The sequence below is a fragment of the Hemitrygon akajei genome, chromosome 4 (assembly GCF_048418815.1).
Source record: "Hemitrygon akajei chromosome 4, sHemAka1.3, whole genome shotgun sequence".
Lineage (NCBI taxonomy): Eukaryota > Metazoa > Chordata > Chondrichthyes > Myliobatiformes > Dasyatidae > Hemitrygon > Hemitrygon akajei.
Window position 1 is genome coordinate 173,096,345 of NC_133127.1, and position 23,755 is coordinate 173,120,099.

The following is a 23,755-nucleotide window of genomic DNA, read 5'->3' on the forward strand; positions in this document are numbered from 1 at the left end:
GGCTGTGGCAAACCATTTTTCTGCCTAGTTCCACTGACCTGCACCTGGACCATATCCCTCCATACACCTCTCATCCATGTACCTGTCCAAGTTTTTCTTAAATGTTAAAAGTGAGCCTGCATTTACTACATCTAGCAGCTCATTCCACACTCCCGCCACTCTCTGTGTGAAGAAGCCCCCCCATGTTCCCTTTAAACTTTTTCCCCCTTCCCCCTTTTCCCTTCACCCTTACCCCATGTCCTCTGGTTTTTTTCTCCCCTATCCTCAGTGGAAAAAGCCTGCTTGCATTCACTCTACCTATACCCATCATAATTTTATATACCTCTATCAAATATCTCCTTCTTCTACGCTCCAGGGAATAAAGTCCTAACCTATTCAACCTTTCTTTGTAACTCAGTTTCTCAAGTCCTGGCAACATCCTTGTAAACCTTTGCTGCACTATTTCAACCTTATTAATATCCTTCCTGTAATTCGGTGACCAAATTTTACACCTTCTCTAACCAAGTATAACTAAATGCTTTTCTAAAACGTTGTAATTTTATCTGTTTCTAACACTTTTAGCAACTCATTCCTGATGACCAAAGTTCAAAGTATATTTGTTATCAAAGTATGTATATTATATACAACCTTGAGATTCATCTTCTTACAGGCAGTCACAAATCAAAGAAACCAAATAGAACCCATTTTTAAAAAAAGACCGTCAAACACTGACTGTACTGGGGGAAAAACAAATAGTGCAAACAATAAAAGTAAGCAAATAACATTCAGTCCAGAACTAAAGTGAGTCCACAGCCATGAAACCAATCATCACTGCAGCTGATCCAGGAGCCCGTTAGTTGCCACAGCCTTAGTTCTTTGCAGAGATGAATAAACTTCGTGGTGTAGCAAGCTGAACTCTGGCCTCACTGACCTTTCCCGCTACCTCAACTCTGCCTTGCCTCCACTCACTTTGCTTCGGTTCTGCCGTATCAAATTGTCTCCAAGTCCACTTCAACGATGGCCAAATACTGGCTCACTCTGTGCTTTCAGGCCCAGGCTCAGTCACCTCATTTCGACGCTTACCCTCCATGCCACAACCTGGCACTATCATATTATGCATTGGAAAACTTATTATCTCATACTTATAACAATTTAAAGCACAGAAGATCCGAACACCAATAGTACAGTGCACCACTTAAAAACATAGAAAACCTACAGCGCAATACAGGCCCTTCGGCCCACAAAGCTGTGCCGAATATGTCCTTACCTTAGAAATTACCTAGGGTTACCCATAGCCCTCTATTTTCCTGAGCTCCATGTACCTGTCCAGGAGTCTCTTAAAAGACCCTATTGTATCAGCCTCCACCACCTTCGCCAGCAGCCCATTCCACGCACTTACCACTCTCTGAATAAAAAAAAGTAACTACTTACCCTTGACATCTCCTCTGTACCTACTTCCAAGCACCTTAAAATGTGCCTTCTCATGCTAGCCATTTCAGCCCTGGGGAAAATATCTCTGACTATCCACACGATCAATGCCTCTCATCATCTTATACACCTCTATCAGGTCACCTCTCATCTTCTGTCGCTCCAAGGAAGAAAGGCCGAGATTTGTTACAGATCTGCAATCAGCAAAACACCCATCCATAACTACTCTCTGCTTCCTAACACCAAGCATGTTTTGGACCTAGTTTGTGACACAGTTGGAATCTCTGTGCCTTAACCTTCTGGGCTAGCTACCCTGACAAAAGTCTTAAAGTCTATGTAGACTGTATCTGCTGTTTGTCTTCAATGTTCTTGGTTATTTCCTTGATTAAATTTATGAAGCCTAATCTTCCTTGCACAAAACCATACTGATTATTTTTAATGTCCCTATGTTTGCAAATGAACATAAATTCTCTCCCTCAAAATCCCCAAAAAATTTTCTGCCACTGATGTAATGCTTACTAGCCTCTAAGTGTATCGCTGTTGCCCTTTCCGAACAATGGGGCAGCATCATGTATCCTCCCGTACCTTGCATGTAGCTAATAAAGTTGCAAAGACCTCCATCAGAGCCCCACCACCACAAGCCTCGCAATCTCCTCCCTTGCTCACTGTATCATTGTGGAAGAGATCCTGTCAGTCCCTGGGTATTCACTCTGATGTGTGCCAGTCCTCCTTCCTAATATAGACATGCTTCAGAATATTGTCATGTACTCCCCTTTACTCTCTTGCCTCTAATTCCTTCTCCCTGTTGAATACTAATGAGAAGTTATTGTTTTAATTCCCACATTAGGTCCCTTCTGGAGAGATCTATCTTTATCCCTTGCTTTAAATTTCCTTAAAAGGTTTTGGTATTCTCCTTAAACCTACTGCCCAAGTTATTGGATTTGTATAAAATATTTTTGGTCCAAAAATGAAGAATTTAGTCATATTTAGTTTTAAAATTAAATATTCATTTTTATTGAGGAAAGAACCAAGCAAAATCCTTCTATTGATTTTCTTTTGAATTTTTAAGGTTACACTTTAAAAATGACATTATTATATGTAGTAATTTTTAAAAATTATTTCCAATCATCAGAAGTGCAACTGCTGTATGGTGGTTTGCCTTTTGTTTCAGTTTCCAATTCACCTTATTTCATTGTGGTTAAACTGAAAATTGACTCAAAGAATTGAGCAGTGTTTTGAAAAAGTGGTGTAGAAAGTAAATCGAAAGTGAAAGTTAAAAGTAAAGCAGTTAGGTAACAAAGCCAGGAATGAAGAAATTGCTATTGATACATTAGAAAAATGGGGCACCCTCCTATGCATTTGGGAAATTGGCAAAAGCTTGTAGCTCAAAGCCATATAAAAGTGACTGATTACTTTCTAAACTAAACTATGTAAACATCCAACACCATACCCTAAGTGCCCAAAACGTGGAAAAAGTGCTGTAATTATTAGGAAATGCCCCTCAAGTTGAATTTCTGTCATTTTTCTCTCCCCTGTGGTTTGGTACTGTTGATGTATTTTCCTTGTGTAAACAGGAAAGGAGTTTTGTTGATTTTCAGAAACTTTGAATTTAAAGGAACAATCTTTTTTCTCTTGAAAACAATTGTTCTCCAATATCAGCAGATAGCTACAAGTCTGTTGCATAAAACCAATGCGTCAATATTTATTTTATAACCATGGGGTTACTTCAGGAAATAAATTCAGTATTGGAAAGAATAGATAAATTCAGTCTTCCTCATTAAGTATGATCATCCAGGGTGGTGGGTTAGAGAGCTGGGGTGATAGTGCATTTTCAGATTTAAAAACAAAATTTAATGCACTGCCATGACCCAAACCACCTCATGTGGTTATTGGCCAAAGGTAAACACAATAGTTATTCAAAATTCAAGGTAAATTTATTTTCAAAATACATAGATGTTACCATATACAACCCTGAGATTCATTTTCTTGTGGGCATACTCAATAAATCCATAATAGAAAAATAACCATAATAGAATCAATGAAGATTACACCAACTGGGCATTCAACTAGTGTGCAAAAGGCAACAAACTGTGAAAATACAAGAATAACATGATAATAATTTAAAGCAACAGTAATTGAGCAGATGAGGTGAAGAATCCTTGAAAGTGGGTCCATAGGTTGTGGGATCATTTCAGTGAAGAAGCAAGAGAAGTTATCCTCTTTGGTTCAAGAGCCTGGTGACTGAGGGGTAGTAACTGTTCCTGAACTTGATGGTGGTGAGTCCTGACGATACTGTATCTTCTTCCTGATGGCAGAAGCGAGAAGAAAGCTTCTCTGGGTGGTGTGGGTCTCTGATGATGGATGCTGCTTTCCTGCAACAACGCTCCATGAAGATGTGCTCAATAGTGGGGGGGGGGGGGGGGGGGGTGGAGAACGGGCTGTATCCAATACTTTTTGTAAGATTTTCCGTTTAAGGGTGTTAGTGTTTCCATACCAGGCTGTGATGCAGGCATGACATTTCAAAGTTGCATAAGACTATCTAAATTTATTTCCATAGTTCCTTATGGTATAAAAGAGGCCATTTGGTTGATGAAGTATATGTGATGGTTATGTGTAAATAATTCCATACCAACCAGATAGCAACTGTTATAATATAAGTAATTCTAGATGTTGGTTGGTTTAGCTATTTGCATTAGATTCCAATTTTGAAGCTTGTATTGATTTCTGATATGTCACAAACAGCTCAAAGGCATAATGGCATGGCATTTCCATTCCTTAGAGTGGGTTGGGCCGTACATTGAACTGCACAGTAAACCAATGAATCATAAAACTGCCTGAAATAAACTGGATTCAAGTTGACACTAGTTCCTCCAAATCAAAGGTGTAGCAATGGGCACCCATATGGGTCCCAGCTGTGCCTGCCTTTTTGTTGGCTTTGTGGAACAGTCCATGTTCCAAGCCTATACAGGTATCCGTCCTCCACTTTTCCTTCGCTACATCGATGACTGCATTGGTGCTGCCTTCTGTACACATGCTGAGCTCGTTGACTTTATTAACTTTGCCTCCAACTTTCACCCTGCCCTCAAATTTACCTGGTCCATTTCCGACACCTCCCTCCCCTTTCTTGATCTTTCTGTCTCTATCTCTCTATGGCTTATCTACTGATATCTACTATCAACCTATGGACTCTCACAGCTACCTGGACTATTCCTCTTCCCACCCTGTCTCTTGCAAAAATGCCATCCCCTTCTCGCAATTCCTCCGTCTCTGCTGCATCTGCTCTCAGGATGAGGCTTTTCATTCCAGGACGAAGGAGATGTCTTCCTTTTTTTTAAAGAAAGGGGCTTCCCTTCCTTCACCATCAACTCTGCTCTCAAACACATCTCTTCCATTTCATGCACATCTGCCCTCACCCCATCTGCCTACCACCCTACTCAGGATAGGGTTCCCCTTGTCCTCACTTACCACCCCACCAGCCTCCGGGTTCAACTTCCAAAGTCCGTAACTTCTGCCACCTCCAACGGGATCCCACCACTAAGCACATCTTTCCCTCCCCCCCCCCCCCCCCCCCTTCTGCTTTCCACAGGGGTTGCTCCCTATGTGACTCCCTTGTTCATTTGTCCCCCCCATTCCTTCCCACCGATCTCCCTCCCGGCACTTATCCTTGTAAGCTGAACAAGTGCTACGCCTGTCCTTACACTTCCTCCCTCACAACCATTTAGGGCCAAAGACAGCCCTTCCAGGTGAGGTGACACTTCACCTATGAGTCGGCTGGTGTGATATACTGCGTCTGGTGCTCCCGGTGCGGCCTTCTATATATTGGTGAGACCTGATGCAGACTGGGAGGACCGTTTCGCTGAACACCTACGCTCTGTCTGCCAGAGAAAGCAGGATCTCCCAGTGGCCACACATTTTAATTCCACATCCCATTCCCATTCTGATATGTCTATCCATGGCCTCCTCTGCTGTCAAGATGAAGCCACTCTCAGGTTGGAGGAACAATGCCTTATGTTCCATCTGGGTAGCCTCCAGATTTTTCTAACTTCTGTTAATGCCCCCCTCCCCTTCTTACCCCATCCCTTGTTTATTTGTTTATTTATTTCTTTTTTATGTTTTCTCTTTTTTTCTCTCTCTGTCCCTCTCACTATAACTCCTTCCCTACTCGCCATCCTTCCTCTGGTGCTCCCCTCCCCTTTCTTTCTTTCTCCCTAGGCCCCCCATCCCATGATCCTCTCCCTTCTCCAGCTCTGTATCCCTTTTGCCAATCAACTTTCCAGCTCTTAGCTTCATCCCTCCCCCTCCTGTCTTCTCTTATCATTTTGGATCTCCTCCTCCCCCTCCCACTTTCAAATCTCTTACTATCTCTTCTTTCAGTTAGTCCTGACAAAGGGTCTTGGCCCAAAACGTCGACTGTACTTCTTCCTGTAGATACCGCCTGACCTGTTGCATTTCACCAGCATTTTGTGTGTGTTAATTTCCAGCATCTGCAGATTTCTTCGTGTTTGCATCACTTATAGTAGTGGTCACCAACCTTTTTAAGCCAAAGATCCCCTACCTCAGTCTCAGTCAAAGGCAAGATCGACCTACTAAATCGTTTAGAGAAAAATCAGCTCAAATTGTACTTCCAACTTGAGGCCTTTTATTTGGTAATTGTATTTGAATTACATAAAATGCTTTATCAAACTTTCAAATTAATTCAACCAAGAAAATATTCTAACTAGCATATCAAACAGGTATCTGTTTGGTCTCTTTCTTTAAGAATATTACAACACTTCATACCTTTAATTCTAAGTTTCATTATTTAATTTTATTTCAACACGAAAAATAAATGGATAAAAATTGAGTTTTGCATTGTGTGGTTAAGGAATGTGGAGATTAAGGAAGAAGTAGTGCTGGATCTTCTTAAAAACATCAAGATTGATAAACCTCCAGGGCCGGATATGATACACCCCAGGTTGTTGTGGGAATTGAGAGAAGAGATCACAGGAGCTTTAGCTATGATCTTTGAATCCTCTTTGGCTGCAGGGGAAGTGCCGGAGGACTGGAGAATGGCAAATGTAGTTCCCTTGTTTAAAAAAGGTAATAGGGAGAAACCTGGGAACTATAGACCAGTGAGTCTTACGTTGGTGGTCTGCAAACTACTGGAAAGGATTCTTAAGGATAGGATCTATGAGCATTTGGAGAAGTACAGTCTACTCATGGATAGTCAACATGGCTTTGTGAAGGGAAGATTGTGCCTCACGAGCCTGATTGAGTTTTTTTGAAGAGGTAACAAAAGAAATTGATGAGGGTAGGGCAGTGAATGTGGTCTACATGGACTTTAGCAAAGCATTTGACAAGGTCCCTCATGAGAGACTCATCCAGAAAGTCATGAGGCATGGGATAAGTGGAATCTTGGCGGTTTGGATAAAAAAATTGGCTTAAAGGAAGAAATCAGAGGGTAGTTGTGGAAGGAAAGTATTCTGCCTGGAGGTTGGTGACTAGTGGAATGCCGCAGGGATCTGTCCTGGGACCCCTGCTATTTGTGATTTTTATAAATGACCTGGATGTAGAGGCGAAAGGATGGGTGAGTAAGTTTGGGGGTGACACGAAGATTGGAGGAGTTGTGGATGGAGCTGTAGGTTGTCGGAAGGTTACAAGACGGGCTGCAGAGTTGGGCAGAAAAATGGCAGATGGAATTCAATCCGGACAAGTGTGAGGTGATACATTTTGGAAGGACAAACCAGAAGACTGAGTACAGGTTTAATGGTCAGTTGCTTAAGAGTGTGGATGAACAAAGGGACCTTGAGGTTCAAATCCATACATCCCTCAAGGTTGCTGCACAGGTTGATAAGGTAGTTAAGAAGGCCTGTGGGATGCTAGGTTTCATTAACAGGGGGATTCAGTTCAAGAGTAGAGAGGTCATGTTACATAGAAACATAGAAAATAGGTGCAGGAGTAGGCCATTCGGCCCTTCGAGCCTGCACCGCCATTCAGTATGATCATGGCTGATCATCCAACTCAGAACCCTGTACCTGCTTTCTCTCCATACCCCCGATCCCTTTAGCCACAAGTGCCATATCTAACTTCCTCCTAAATATAGCCAATGAACCGGCCTCAACTGTTTCCTGTGGCAGAGAATTCCACAGATTCATCACTCTCTGTGTGAAGAAGTTTTTCCTCATCTCAGTCCTAAAAGGCTTCCCCTTTATCCTTAAACTGTGATCCCTCGTTCTGGACTTCCCCAACATCGGAAACAATCTTCCTACATCTAGCCTGTCCAATCCCTTTAGAATTTTATACATTTCAATAAGATCCTCCCTCAGTTTTTAAATTCCAGCGAGTATAAGCCTAGTCGAGCCAGTCTTTCTTCATATGAAAGTCCTGCCATCCCAGGAATCAATCTGGTGAACTTTCTTTGTACTCCCTCTATGGCAAGAATGTCTTTCCTCAGATTAGGGGACCAAAACTGCACACAATACTCTACAAATCTCTGGTGAGACCACACTTAGAGTATTGTGTTCAATTCTGGTCACCTCATTATAGGAAAGATGTGGAAGCTATGGAGAGGGTGCAGAGGAGATTTACCAGGATGTTGCCTGGATTGGAGAACAAGTCATATGAAGGAAGGTTAGCAGAGCTGGGACTTTTCTCTTGGAGTGTAGAAGAATGAGAGGGGACTTGATAGAGGTCTACAAGATTATGAGAGACATAGATAGGGTGGATAGTCAGTACCTGTTTCCCAGGGCACCAATAGCAAACACCAGAGGGCATATGTACAAAATTAAGGGAGGGAAGTTTAGGGGAGACATCAGGGGTAAGTTTTTTTTACACAGAGGGTTGTGAGTGCCTGGAATGACTTGCCAGGGATGGTGGTGGAGGCTAAATCATTAGGGGTATTTAAGAGCCTCTCGGATAGGCACAGGGATGAAAGAAAAATGGAGGGTTATGGGGTAGTGTGGGTTTAGTACTTTTTTTAAGGATTATATGGGTTGACACAACATGGAGGGCTGAAGGGCCTGTACTGTGCTGTAGTGTTCTATGGTTCTATGGTGATATCTGGGGCTGAATACTTTCTACTAATTCCCTGAAATTTGGCTCATAACTACAGACAGCCAGTCTGAGACAGTCTGTGAGGTGTCTGTCAGTAAGCCAGCTCCTGTATTTAGATTTAATAATTTTTATCTGTGAAAATGCAATTTCACACAGATATGTTGGCCCGAAGTAGGCACTGACTTCTAGTGTACTCGTGGTGAGATGAGGAAACTTCTCTCTGCTGACAAGCCCCCAAAAGTCTCCGTCCCTTGATCTTGCTTTAAGCTCGATGTCATTTTGCAAATCGATTATTTCCATTTCAATATCACTTGGCATACTAAATACTTGCTGGAATTTGGCTGCTATCTGTTCTATATCAATCAGCAGAAATGGGTTTGAAGTAAGTGCAGCAATATCTTTCATGACATTTAACTCCCCGAAATGCCAATGGAACTCTATTGCCAGTTTGTCTAGGTAAGCACAGTACTGCTCAGGGCAAAAAGCATTTTTTTCCTTGATGGCCTGTAAGATTTTCTCCAAGTTGGGAAAGTGTGTCAGCCTCCCATTCTTTAAATTTGAAATCCAAACACTGAGCTTGGTCTTAAACACATTTACTGCACTTATCATGTGGGGCTGGTGTCCGTCTTTTCCCATGAGCTCGTTGTTAAGTGCATTTAATTTAGGCATTAGGTCTGTCAGAAACCCTAAATCCAGTAGCCACGTATCATCTGACAGTTCCTCATACTCCTCGTTTCTTGTCGACAGAAAAGTCTTTGTCTCAGGCAGCAAGTCAAAAAATTGTTGCAGCACTTTGCTGCAACTCAACCACCGAACATCAGCATGAAAAATTATGTCTCCGTAAGCGGCATCAAGCTCATCCAGTAACGCCTTGAATAAGTGGTGCTGAAGTGCTTTTGCTCAAATCAAGTTTATCAGTTTGACCACCAGTGTCATTACATGAGAAAAATCCACGACCTTCCCAGCCAAGGCCTGCTGATGAATCTCCTCAACTTTCCTGGCATGAATTGCGCTCTTTGGGGGGGGGTGGGGGGGGTAGGTGTCTTTAAATTTCTGGTGGTTGGTGTTGTGGTGCCACTTGAGATCCCCTCTTTTAGTCAGTGCTTGTGTTTGGTGGCACAACGTACATACACACTTGTTTTTCACCAAGGTAAATAGAAATTCCTCTTCCCATTCTGGATGGAATTTGTACGTTTTCACCTTCTTTTGTGGTGCCTCCATCATGCTAACTAGCTACCTTGCAGGATATCACCAGCGAGTGCCACATATTGATGTTTGCGACAGTCTGTACTCTAATCTAATTGGTCACTTTGCAGCACAAGCTACGGTGAAAAAAATACAACAGTCACATGATGTCAGCACACATGTGACACACAACGCTGGGCAGTGGAAAAAGAGAAACACAATAACCAGGGAAAGCAACTAAGTGTGGGTTAAAAACGACTCACATATGTGCTCTAGGGGTAAAATTTGCTTTTGCATCAAAAGGTTTGTCAGGCATAATGCATTTGTAGTAACTTCTACTTTGAAAAAGGACCTCTCGACAACTTCATGCCCAAAGGAACAACTTTATCTGGGACGGCAAAACCAATATTTAACATATAGGTTTTCACTGAACCACGGTGCATGGCGAAGGGACTATACACACATGCGCACCAAGCAGAAAGAACCCCGCAACCCCAGAAGCAACCTCTCTTTACAAACAGCTTTCCGTAGCGGGAGTATTGCTATATTACAATTATCCTAAGTAGTATTACTTATTTTTATAATGCTCACATTACAACAGTGTTTGTGTATTTATTTTTCATTTGTTTTTGGGATCTACTGGGAAAGTCTCAAAGATTGACCGGTCAATCACGATCGACTGGTTGATGACCACTAACTTATAGCATATAAAGAGGGAGGAGTACTTTAGGTTAATGTTTCCTTTATTTATCCTTCTACATATTGATTTTTGACTTTACACGGCTTTTATAAAAGATATGTAACAAAGGGTAAATTTTTCAATCATTTCACTCTAATAAAATCAGCAAATGTTCAATAATTGAGCAGACTCTGTGGAGAGAGGAATAGATTTATCATTTCAGTTCAATGCGTTTTATTGGCTTTTTTTTTGCAAACCATTGTTGATTTTGAGTACCATAAGTTCCTCTATAGGAAAAACATTTTATTGCCATCAAGAAAATTTGTAATTTCCAACTAGTATGTACAGCTGCAAGAAAAAGCTCATGAACCCTTTGAAGTTACCTTGTTTTCTGCATTAATTCATCTTTGTCACAATAATAGAGAAAAAACACATTCTGCCTAAGGTAATACCACAAACAATTGTACTACTTCTCATCAGTACTGAGTACACCATTTAAAACAATCACAGTCTAGGTTCAAAAGAGTATGTGAACCTCTGGGGTAATGCCTTTTTTTAAAAAAAAGTTATTTGTAGTCAGGTGTTCTAATCAATGAGATGAGTTTAGAGGTGTAGGTTGTACATATGCCCTGCCCTATTTCTTTTTTAAAATGGCACACAAAGTCAGGTTACTGACATAGCCAGCTCTTCTCAAGAAAGATTTGTTTGGGTTCAACATGCTTCAATCAAAAAAAAACTTTCAGAGGACCTTAGAAGAAGAATTGCATAAAGCTAGAAAAGACTACAAAAACATTTCTAAATACCTGAATGTTCATTAGTCCACAACAAGAGAAATTATCTTCAAATGGAGGAAGTTCAGTATTGTTGTTACTCTCCCTAGGAGTGGGTGTCCTGCAAAGGTCACACCAAGAGCAGAATGTACGATGCTGAAGGAGGTGAAAAAAAACCCAAGGGTAACATCAAAAGACCTGCAGAAATCTCTCGAACTTGCTCAAGTCTCTGTTCATGTGTCCACTATAAGGAAAGCACTGTACAAGAATGGTGTTCATGGAAGGACACCATAGAGGAAACCACTGCCCTCCAAAAAAAAACCTTGCTGCACATCTGAAGTTTGAAAAGACCATCTGGATGTTCCACAATGCTTCGGTGACAATGTTCATTGAGCAGATGAGACAAAAGTTGAACTTTTTTGCAGAAGTGTATGAAGGGAAAAGGGCACTGCACACCTACACCAAAACCACATCCTAACTGTGAAGCATGATGGAAGGAACATCGTGGTTTGGGGCTTTAGGGCCTGGACAGCTTGGGAGAGCAATGAATTCAAAATTGTATCAAGAGATTTTACAGGAGAATGTCAGAGTAGCAGTCCATCACCTGAAGCTTGATGGAAGTTGGATGATGCAACAAGATGTATGATCTGAAAGATGAGTAAATTAACAACAGAATGATTTAAAAAGAAGAAAATTTGTGTTTTGAAATGGCCAAGTCAGAGTCTAGACCGTGACCCAATTGAGATGCTCTGGCATGATCTGAGGAAGGCTGTACATGAAAGGTATCCCGGAAATATTACTACTACTACTACTTCTACTCAGGCCTAGGGGGCCAGCGTCGGGCACGATGATGGACTCTTCACTCCTCCCTCTCCCTCATCAGTGTGTTCAGTTCACCTACATTATCTGTGCCGCTATCTTCGAGGAACATGTTGACCATAGTCTTGGGAGGGCACCCAGGGTTCATCCTTCCATGCCAACCTGAAAATGATCTAATTAGCACAATCCTTTTATCTGTTAATCCTCCAGCTAGATTATTAACATGAATGGCATGGCACAAGGTCTTGCACTTATTTTTTGCATTCATACACATAAATACTTTGTGCAATGCCTTTATCCACCTTGCATGTTCCATTCTCAAAGTACTCCAATAAGTTTGTCATAGATTGCCCTTTCATGAAACCATGTTGGCTGTACACATTAATTTTCTAAGTTAACAAGAAAAGTCAAGCTGACAAAGGGACTCAGTGGATCAGACAGCATCAGTAGAGGGAAAGAAATAGTTAATATTACTGGTGAAGTCCATGAATCATTACTGAGATTGTAAAAGGGAAATGGCCAATATAATGAGAGAAGAGGTGAGGCAGGAATTGGCAAATGATAGATGGATCTAGGTGAAGAGAAGTGATAGGCAGATGGAGTTGGTTAGAGGAAGAAAACATGAAGATAGTGAGGCTAGGGAGTAATAAGTAGAGACAACAAAAGACTACGGAGTATAGAATCTGAAAAGAAAGGAAGGTGATGAATGGAACTAAAGGGAAGGAGGGATAGGGAATCCAATCACCATCCTGCATTCAATTTTCATTAATACCTTGCTACTTCGTAATAATTGAGAAACAAGTGGCAATGAGGTTGGGGGTTATTTACCTGTTGAAACTGATGTATTTTTGCAAGATCTTGATGAGGGTTGGTTGTGGAAGTTTCTCATGCTTTCCTGAGATATTTGCCCTTACAAACCTGTTCCCTCATAATTAAGCTACCTCTTGTTCTGTCTTTTGTATATAAGCTCTCATTTCAAAGGTTTTATTTTTTTCCAAAACATCACCTACTGTACATTCTCATTAACAATCTCATAGTAATGTTCTTAGCTTCATTGATACCATTTGATAGCTCCCAGCTTCCTTCTATTCTGATTACTTAGTAGCTTCCAACTTGTACACAACTAGATGTTCTGGTGAAACTCGAGAGTATTCCAAAAAATTCTAACTATGATTCATTTTGTCACCTTTTCTTGACATTTCTCTAGCTTTCATGGTTAACAAATCCTATTTGAAGTATCAATATTCCATCAGAGATACTCAACTTTCATGGTTTCTTTGAATTTTGTAGACAATTTAGCGAAAAATTGTATGCTTTCTCAAAAATTCTCTAGATCCCCTCTGAATTTCAATCTTTTTTAAACGTTTCCTGTCAAATATCAATCCATCACTTGAAATGAATTTGGATTATTCTTTCTTGTGTTTGACCGGGTCATTTCAATTTTCTAACATCCCAGAGAGTAAAGAAATAAATCTATAAAGCCTTCCTGTAATTCTTCATATGATTTTGATTACAGTGCTAGCTCAATATAATAGCTTTTATTGCATTTCATTTTGGCTGCATCGTGGCAATTTTCATGTCACCCAATTTGGAAATGTTAGTTTACCTTCATAAATAATTATGTCTTTTGTCAGCCTCTTAAATCAAGATTGCATTGTTGTTTTCAGGTGAGGTACCTTATTTATTTGATCCAAGTCTATGAATATTAAGATTTGATGCACTGTTACATGACCAAACTGGACAGCATTTTAGTTGATCAAATAAATAATATTGATTTTAGTTGTTTCATTTTGTATTCTTGTGTTTTCATTCATGAAATTTAGATTCAGATTGTTTTTTAAATTTTGTTAAATTTAAATAACTTGATTTCCAAATGTCTGCTCTTCCATGGGCATTTACAGCTCTGATTTACTATACACAGTGGATTCTGATTAATTGGGACAGATTGGGACTAGTACATTTTGCCCAATTAAGTGACTGCCCCAATGAGTTGAAGTTTTCATGGAAGTAATGAAAAAGGTATTAAAAAAAGACAAACTACCATTTAACTGAATAACAAATGATATATTTAAATGAAGTACAGAATAAATTTGAACACTATTAATACTACTACAGTACTACAAAACTGTATCGATTCTTAATAGTTATCGATGGAGGGATTAATCCAGTGTATGTTGCCACTTCCTTTTGATTGACTGCAAATGAATAAAATCAGCACAGACACCCTTTGTAGATAATGAACTGCTTTCATACAATGCTATTAATGATTGCATCCTCTAGATCTTCATTGTAACATTCAAGAACATTGTTGATATATTCAAATTCGTCATAGTTTCTAACTTGTTGAAGTGGAGAAATTTGTTTCATTTCTAGCATCCAAATCTGAATGCTTGAAATTGCAGTGAGCAAAGCAGTTCAGAATTGTCTTTATTTCTCGCCCACTAAGTGACAAAAATCACTGCTTTTATGAACACAAACACATGCAACTGACACTATTTAAAAACTGTTCACTCAAAGCACTGTGTAGTGTCATAACAACCACAGAAATGCAAGTTTCCAACTCTAGTTAGAAATTGTTCAGCAGCAGTCCCCTGCCCCATTAAAGCAGCATATTGTCCTAAATAAACGAAGGGAATCTCAACTATTTTCTTGATTAGTTATTTTTCTTTAAAAGATGTCCCTAATAAGTGCTGCCCAATTAACCAATGGCCCAATTGACCAGAATCCTCTGTACTGATTTTCTTGATCATCTTGATCAAAGTTGCCATTCCTCATCACAAGTGATTCCAAGTTAAGTTCATGCCTTTAAATGTTAACTGAAAACAAAATTTAGTATCTTTAATATATTGCTGGTTCACAAAATGATGGCAAAAAGAATAAGGGATCACTTAAAGATGAGGGTGAATATAAACTCAAAATTCTGAATACAAAACGTGTCAAACCTTGAAGTGAATGGGCTACAGTAGCAGAACATGTGCTCAATAACCCAATAAAGTAGCCATTGAGTGTATGAGCAGGTTCCTATGCCTATGAAAAGAGATTTTGGAACTTTGAGAAGGGGTTACTATGATAATGATGGTTGCTTTATCTCGTTCCCTGACATTCACCAGATAACATGTTGGATCTCTGTTTTTTAATACTTGATTACTGAAAAGAGGTCAGGAACTTTAGAGTGTGAAGTGACTGAGTACAGCATAGCTTTCCTCTTGTTTGCTGATTTGAATTTTAAAACTGTATGTAAGTATGATTTTTTTTCCTGTTGTGTTCTACCCCTCAAGCAGGTGACTGAAATAAAAAAAATATTCTTTTAAAGTCACAGTTTCTGTTTTATTGAAATATTGGTGTAAAGTTATTTAGAAAATTGAAAGTTTTGGAGAAGCATGTTTAAATCAACTTACTAATCTCATTGAGGATTCAAGATCATGCTACATTTTTAAACACATCAGTTGAATTTCTGTTGTCATAACAGGCCATTGCTGTGAGAATGCGGAAGGAGGACTTTAGTTGAGAGTTAAACGACCTTCCTGTTTTCATGTGTGTTAATGGGCATCTGTGAGGAAAATAAGAAGGGGAAATGGGCTTGCTCTGAGACCGGGTATACACTTAATGGGCTTAGTGGCCTCCTCCTTTGTTGTTAAGGAAAGATAAAAATTCCTCATTATTGCAGATCCTCTAACTCTGGATGTGCAAAATAAGGGCTGCAGACCCATGTTTGAAATTTCCTGAAGGTTTTCATCAACTCCTAATAGTTTTTATTTTAATATACAAATTCCCAACTATCTCGGATTCTACAGAATTCTGGGCAGAATATTACTTTAGTCCTATAGCAAAGTGACTTAGAGAAATGTGAGTTTTCTCAGTCACAGAGTTATACGTGGTTTTCATCTGCCTCCCAAGCCATTCAGAATCTGATAAGAAAATTTCTGTCTGTTCTACTGTTCCATACTTCAGGATCTGCAGTTGGTTCTGGGATTGTTTTGTCCATGATTTATTACTTATCAGTTATTCTGGGGATCGCTAGGTTATCAAGGATATTTCAAAGGTACACTTAATGTCAGAGAAATGTATAAAATATATATCCTGAAATGCTTTTTCTTAGCAACCATCCATGAAAACAGAGGAGTGCGCCGAAGAATTAAAGACAGTTAAATGTTAGAACCCCAAAGTCCCTCCCCATCTCCCCTCCCTCCTGCAAGTAAGCGGCAGCAAACAACGATCCCCCCTCTCCCAACCGGCAAAAAAATAGCATCAGCACCCACCACCGAGAACTCTAGCATGAGCAAAAGCAACAGCAAAGATACAGTTTTGTACTTACCCCAAAGACTACACGTTCACTGAGTATTCAACAACCACAGGTTCTCTCTCTCTCTCCATAATAAGGGAGAAAGAGATATTTCCGTTTCACAGCGAGAAGGGAGAAATAGCAAACAACTCACTGGTCTACTATGTTAGAAGACTGTTGTGTCACTTTTTACGAGCTCTGTGCCCAAAGATCTCAAGTCTCTGGGGACACAGCCAAAGATGTTCCAGTTCCCATGACACACCGGTCCGAGACACTGACCTTCGAATCGCCCGTCTCCAGAGCCCCGAGATCCTAGGCCTCTAAAGGTGAGCCGAACTCTTAGGCACAATCCTTGGCATGTCCGATAATGGCCAGTTGTTACACCCCAAGTGCGGGTCCCATTCCTGCAAAGAACTGAAGTAAGTGTGTAACTCCAGGTCAGGGTCTTCAAAAGAACCCTGAAAGGGCAAAATAGAGATAGTAAAGATGGAAATAGAGCTATTTCCAAAGATGCAAGCAAAGGAGGCGCTACTTAGCACCATCTTGACTAAGATCCACCCTCCGGAGCTTTTACAGCCAGATTTCAGTGTAAGTCCTTTTTGAAGTCCTACATTAATTCCACCTGCAGTCATGCTGAGTAACAGTGTGGTTCTGCTTCTAATACATTGAAATGGATATTACTTGAATGGTGTGTGGGTAAATGTGATTTTTTTTTCCCTTATAGTTTTCATTTATTCTTTCTCTGACATAATATCATCTTTCTCCAAATATCCGCTATTGTTATTAAGATGTCACTAAAACAGCTTTTTACCCCTGGTTCTGTTTCTTTTAAAGTCCACAGTGAGAGATTTATAGCTTTTCTTTTTTGTATGTTGGTTAGCCCAGGTATTTTCATCATATTCTGTTAAAGGTGTGGTTATGCTCTGGTTCTAATAGCTCATCTCCAACTTGAAAATTTACAATTTCAGATCTTCTGTCTTCCTGTTTTGTTTGTTCTTTAAGAATCTCTAGAGTATTTTTTGTCAAAAGTTGGAAGTTGAAATTTGAAATAGTTGAATATGATGAGCACTTTAATAATGTAGATGTATTGCTAATAATTTTCCTTCTCTTACAGGACTTTCAGTCAGAAAAGAATTGCAATTGAGAAAGACTATGCTCAGGTAATGTGTGAGTGATTTCTTTTTTAAATGTTTTGAAGTAATGGCAGTCAGGAAAGTTCTTAAAATTGATATTGTTGCAAAGGACCTGGAAGTGCAAGGAAAGATGTGATAGATTCATAAGCAGGGATTTTAGGTTTTTTTTTAAGTTTACAGCTTGTAAGAAGAAAAAAATAAAGTTAATTTAACAATCAGAGGTGGTCTTCTCTGAACTTATTCTATCCTGCAATGTGATTAATTTTGATTTTTAACAAAACTGGGAAATTTAAGATTATTTTTGGCATTTGTGAGGATTGTAAGTCTGATTGCAGCCATCAAATGGAAAGCAGTCTGGAATAGAAGAGGCAAAGATGGTGTGAATGATTAATCTGTTTCAGGAAAGCATTTTCTTTCAAGAAAAGCTTTTCTAAAGGCAAAAATAGGTGTCCTGTACAGGTATTGATTTGTCATTTTAGAAATGTAAAAGACATGGTTGATGGAAACTTTTTCTGAAGTGTAAGTAGAATTATGATTTGTTTGTAATCATGATTGTTTTGAATTGATGGAATTGTTTACTTTTGCCATCCTTCAATAAATATACTTTATTAATTTGAAAAGTTTCAACTGTCCAAGACTCATGTATATGGCATTTCAAAATTTCTTATAAACTAAATAAAGATTATAAATTTGTTGATTGCCATCATCCTTCAAGTATAATAATGGTTTTATCGGTGCTATCTTTCACACAGTGGAGAGAACTTTTACAGCTCAACACTTGATAAAATCGGGTCACAGTATGATGCTTAAACTCAGCTAGATTGCCCCAAGATGCTTCTAAGTGGAAGCCATGAATCATATACCACTTATTAGTTCCAGTATTATTAATATGAATCTGCACTGCAAAATGGCAAAATTTCTTCGCTTATGTGCAGTACTTAACTCTACAGTCCTCCAAACAGGGACTAACCAGAGCTCTTCTAATGTAACTGTATGAGAGCTTCTGTTTTTGTTTTTACTTCAAGGGTACTGTAATTGAGGCCAACACCTGTGTTTTAACCTGTATACTTGTACCACAAACACCCACCCCATCCCTACATCATTCAGTTTTATCTTCATGCCATCAGTCTTAGGATAACATGCCATTAAAATTTGACAAAATCTTGCTAATACACTTAAGTCAGAAGGAGTACATTTCCTCTTAACTGTGCATTGAACAAAAGGAGATTGGTATGTCACCTCCCACACTGACAGTGTCCAATTCATCTAAACTCACAGTCATCACTACAGATGTAAGATCAGTCTTCCAGAGAGTGAAACCATGGAAGACATCTGGCCAGGATGGTATCCCTGACTGTGTCCTTGGATCCTGTGCAGATCAGCTGGTGGGGATATTTGTAAAAGTTTTTAACCTTCTCCTGCTTTAATCTGTGGTTTCCACCGGTTTTAAAAAGACCACTGTTTTGTGGGTACCTAAAGAAAAATAAGGTAACATGCCTTAATGACTCTGAAATCCACCATCTTGAATTGCTTTGTGAGACTGGTCATGGCATGCGTTAACTCCAGTCTCCCAGGCAACCTCAACCTATTGCAATTCACCTACAACTGAAACAGGTGTACAGCAGGCATCAAGTCCCTGCCCTGCTTTCATCTTTGGAGCATCTGGACAGCAAAGACACTGACATTGTACTACTGTTTATTGACTACAGCTGCACTTTCAATGCCATACTTCCAAGCAAGCTCAGCACCAAATTCTAAGACCTGGGTGAAAACACCTTCCTCTGTAACTGGATCCTCTACTTACTAAACAACAGACAGCAACCAATAAGGGTAGGTAGCAACAACTCTGCCACAATTATTCTCAATGCCAGTGCTCCATGAGATTGTGTCCTCAGCCGCCTACTCTATTCCCTGTGCACTTATGTCTGCGTAGCCAGATTCTGCTCTAACTCCATCTGCAGGTTTACAGATAGTACCACAAGAGTGGGCTGTATCTGAAATAATGATGAGTTGGAGTACCAGAAGGAAATACAGGTGTCCCCTGCTTTACCACTGTTTGCTTTACGGCACTTCACTTTTACAAAAGACCTACATTAGTAACCTGTTTTTGCATTACAAAGTGGATTTTCGCTTTTACGAAAATTTTTCCCATATAAATTAATGGTTCTTCATTTTACGCCATTTCGGCTTAAGAAAGGTTTCATAGTAACACTCTACCTTTGTAAAGGGGGGGGGGCACCTGTAGAGGACTAGTAACCTGATGTAAAGAGATTGTAATCATTGACTACACAAACGGGAGGCAGTGCACATGCTCCTGTCTAAATCAACAGTGCTGGGGTTGAGAGGGTTAAGAGCTTCAAATTCCTATGTGTGAACATCGCAATAGCCTGTCCTGGTTCAACCATTTGGGTGCTACAGCAAGGAAAGCCTGTCAACAATTCTACTTCCTCAGGAGACTAAAGAAATTTGGCATGTCCTCTTTGACCTTCGTTTTTTTATTAATCAGTGCACCATAGAAAGAAGCATCCTGTTTGGATACATAATGGCTTGGTTTGGCAACTGCTCTGCCTGAGACTGAAAGAAACTGCAGACAGTTATGGACACAGCTCAGCTCATCATGGAAACTAGCTTCCTCACCACCACGGACTCTATATTTCTGTCTGCCTCAGTAAAGAAAGCAACTAGCATAATCAAAGACTGCAAAACCGCATTCATTCCCTCATCCACCACATTCTCGCACATTCTGTCTTCTCCCCTTTCAGATTGGGGAGAAGATACAAAAGCCTGAAAGCACACCACTAGAGTTAAGGACAGCTTCTACCCTGTTATAAAACTACAGAATTGTTCCCTATTATAGTAAGATAAACTTTTGACCTCACAATCTACCTCTTTATGACCTTGGACCTTAATGTCTACCTGCACTGCACTTTCACTGTAGCTGTTAAATTTCATTCTGCATTGTTATTGTTTTACCTTGTATAGTCGACCTTCATTAATCTAAATACCTGTAGTCTGGTTCCTTTGATAATCTGATACTGATTTCAAATTTTCTGTGCAACTGTAACTTCAAATTTGAATTCAAATTCTTTGAGGAGAATCAGTGAATGTTGTGTATTTGGATTTTCAGAAGTCATTTGACAAGGTGCTGCACATGAGGCTGCTTAACAAGATATCAGCCCAAAGTATTATAGGAAAGATACTGGCATGGAGAGACCATTGGTTGATTAGCAGGAGGCAAAGAGTCTGGGAATAATTGGAGCCTTTTCTGATTGGCTGCTGGTGAGTGGAAGTGTTCCACAGGGATTGGTTTTCGGGCCACTTCTTTTTACATTGTATGTCAATGATTTGGATGACGAGATTGATGGATTTGTGGCTAAGTTTGTGGGTGCTATGAAGATAGATGAAGGAGCAGGTGGTTTTGAGGGAACAGAAAAGCAAAAGAAGGACTTGGACTGAGTTAGAGAATGGGCAAAAAAGTGGTAAGTGGAATACAGTGTCCTGAAGTGTATGGTCAGGCACTTTGGTAGAAGGAATAAAAGTGTAGATTATTTTTGAAATGGGGAGAAAATTCAAAAATCTAGGGTGCAAAGGGACTTGGGAGTCCTCATGCAGGATTCCTTAAAGGTTAATTTGCAGGTTGAGTCAGGGGTGAGGAAGACAAATGCAATGTTAGCATTCATTTTTCAAGGACTAGAATATAAAAATAAGGATGTAATACTGAGGCTTTATAAGGTGCAGGTAAGGTTTCGCTTGAAATATTGTGAGAAGTTTTGGGCCCCTTAGTTAAATGATATGCTGACAGTGGAGAGGGTTCAGAGGAGGTTCACAAAAATGATTCTAGGAATAAAGAGCTTATCATATGAGAAGCAGTTGATAACTTTCAGCCTTTACTTGCCAGAATTTAGAAGAATGAGGGGGGAGGATCTTATTGAAACCTATCAAATATTGAAAAGCCAAGTTAGAGTGGATGTGGAGAAGATACTTCCTATGGTGAGGGAGTCTAAGATCAGAGGGCACAGCTTCAGAAGAGAGGGGCGTCCATTTAGAATGGAGTTAAGGAATTTCTTTAGCCAGAGTGTGGTGAATCTGTGGAAGTTGTTGCCACAGGTGGCTGTGGAGGCCAGCTCATTGGGTGATTTCAAGGGGATGTTGATAGGTTCTTGATTAGTCAGGGTGGTGAAAAGTTATGGGGAGAAGGCAGGATAATGGAGTTGAGAGGGAAATGGATCAGCCATGATAAAATGACATAGCAGATTCGATGGTCCAAATGGCCTAATTCTGCTCCTATGTCTTTATGATCTTATCATCTTTTGTTATCATAGTACTGTCATCAAGCTAAATCTGGCTCAGATTCTTTCTGCGAAGATGAATTTGCTACTTCAGTAAGGCAAAGGCTGTGGAGAACAACTGATTGAATACACTTGACTGACATATGCATAGTAATTATTTGACTTTTATTATACTGTAAATTGTTATTAAAGACATATTGTGAAGTCCGAAAGAAGTTTTGGGTAAATTTAGTGACCTTCTGTAATAAGAAGCAAAATCTACTCAAGTTAGCATATGTGCCAAGCTGGCAGTGTGCTTTCTTCAAGCCCATTTCAACTTAACAGGTCATCAGAGAAAGACACCTGGAAAGAAAGATAAAGGAAGTGCTGGGACAAGGGCATCAACTGAGAGCGGCGTGGTTAAAGGCTAGAGACCCTATCAGAGGTTCACAGATTAAATTTCAGGAAAGGTGGGCATAATTGACAAAGCATCCAAAAGAGGAGATGGACTGTGCATGGTCAGTTGAAGAATGGAACTTTCAAAAACAATATTTGAGTGTTGTGAAAGGAAATGGAGATATTCTGAAGGAATGAGAAGCATTCCTCTCATGTCTAGAAGATAAGCTGACTTGTTACCAATTAATAGAACTGAGGTAAATGGAGTAGGATGTTAATATCATGAGAAGATTAAATACTTCTCGAGCATTCTCAAGTGAAGATAAACTGAAGGAAAATCTGGTTTAGGGTTTAGTACATTAACTAGGGAGATATGGCTATGTGAAAAGTTTGAAGCAAGACAGAGGTAGTAGAATGTATGTTTTAAATTTTTACCCCTTGAATATATTGAAATGGTGGGTGCAAAGGGTACAAGAGAGAAATTTAGGGCAATGTTACTTAAAGAACTGGTTCATTTTTTGTTTTCTGGTGAACCCAGAATAAATTTTGTAGAATTTGAGCTTAAATTGATTCAGATGGATTTAGATGTTATAAGTCAGTTGTGCAATAATAAACACGGTGACCATTTTATTAGTTATACCTGCTTGTTGATGCAAATACCTGGTCAGCCAATCTTGTGGCTGTAACTCAATGCATAAAAGCATGTAGACATGGTCAGGAGGTTCAGTTGTTGTTCAGATTAAACATCAAAATGCAGAAGAAATTTGATCTAGGTTACTTTCACTGTGGAATGGTTGTTGGTGCCAGATGGGGTGGTTTGAATATCTCAAACTGCTGTTCTCCTGAAATTTTAACACAAAACAGTCTCTAGAGTTTGCAGAGAATGGTGTGAGAAAGAAAAAAACATCCAGTGAGGGGAGTTCTGGGAGTAAAATGCCTTGTTAATGAGAGAGATCAGAAGAGAATGGGCAGACTGATTCATGCCAATAGGAAGGTAACAGTAACTCAAATAACCACGTGATGTAAAAGAACATTGCTGAACCCACAGCACATCGAGCCTTGAAGTGGATGGGCTACAGTAGCTGAACACCATGAACATAGTGGCCACTTTATTAGGTATATGGGATACCTAATAAAGTAGCCACTGAACAACAGTTTTTACACCGGTATGGACCAGTCATTGCTCTGAGCAGTAAGTTTTTACACGGCCTGAAAACTGCACAGCACTTCAATAAAACGTTGTATAAAAGAAAGTGCTAGCAGCAACAAACGCTAGGTACGTAAGAGCATTTCAGTTACTGCACGCCCGCGCAACCGTGCAGCTTAGAGGGAGCAGTGCCACTGAGTAGTATAGCAATTATAATACAAACTTATGAGAATTAATGATTTGCTGGTATAAGAGCATCGTGATCATAGGTTACGGAAGTATTGTGTCTGATGGAGAACCATTACCTGATTAGTATTTTAAAAGTACCATTGTAAGGAATGGACTAAAGTTTTCTCTTAAGACTTTTGTTAAGTTGCAGTTGAGTGGAAGTTCAGAAATGTAATTTGTACAACAAAGACTTCCTTGCAGAATGATGATAAATGTTGAGATGTGACCAAAATATAAAATACTTTATTTAAAATATCAACATCAATTGCAGTTTAGGGGAGGGTAGTGAGCCATTTTTGGTTCATTGCAAGTCAAACTGATGTTATCCAGTTGTTTCATTAGTTTAAAGTAAAAAATAAAACATATGCTGGATGCAATGCTAGCTGAATCAAGTTAATTCTCTGCTCTT

At 39.7% G+C, this 23,755-nt stretch overlaps 1 protein-coding gene across 2 annotated transcripts in view; it reads left to right on the forward strand.

Annotated features, from left to right (window-relative positions):
- The window catches only part of LOC140726956 (F-BAR and double SH3 domains protein 2-like), a 226,579-nt gene that overhangs the window by 19,542 nt on the left and 183,282 nt on the right, over positions 1-23,755 (forward strand). For both annotated transcript variants that reach the window (XM_073044002.1, XM_073044003.1), the window contains exon 3: positions 17,289-17,334. In XM_073044002.1, coding sequence (XP_072900103.1) covers positions 17,289-17,334 — 46 coding nt within the window. The remainder of the gene's footprint in view (positions 1-17,288; positions 17,335-23,755) is intronic.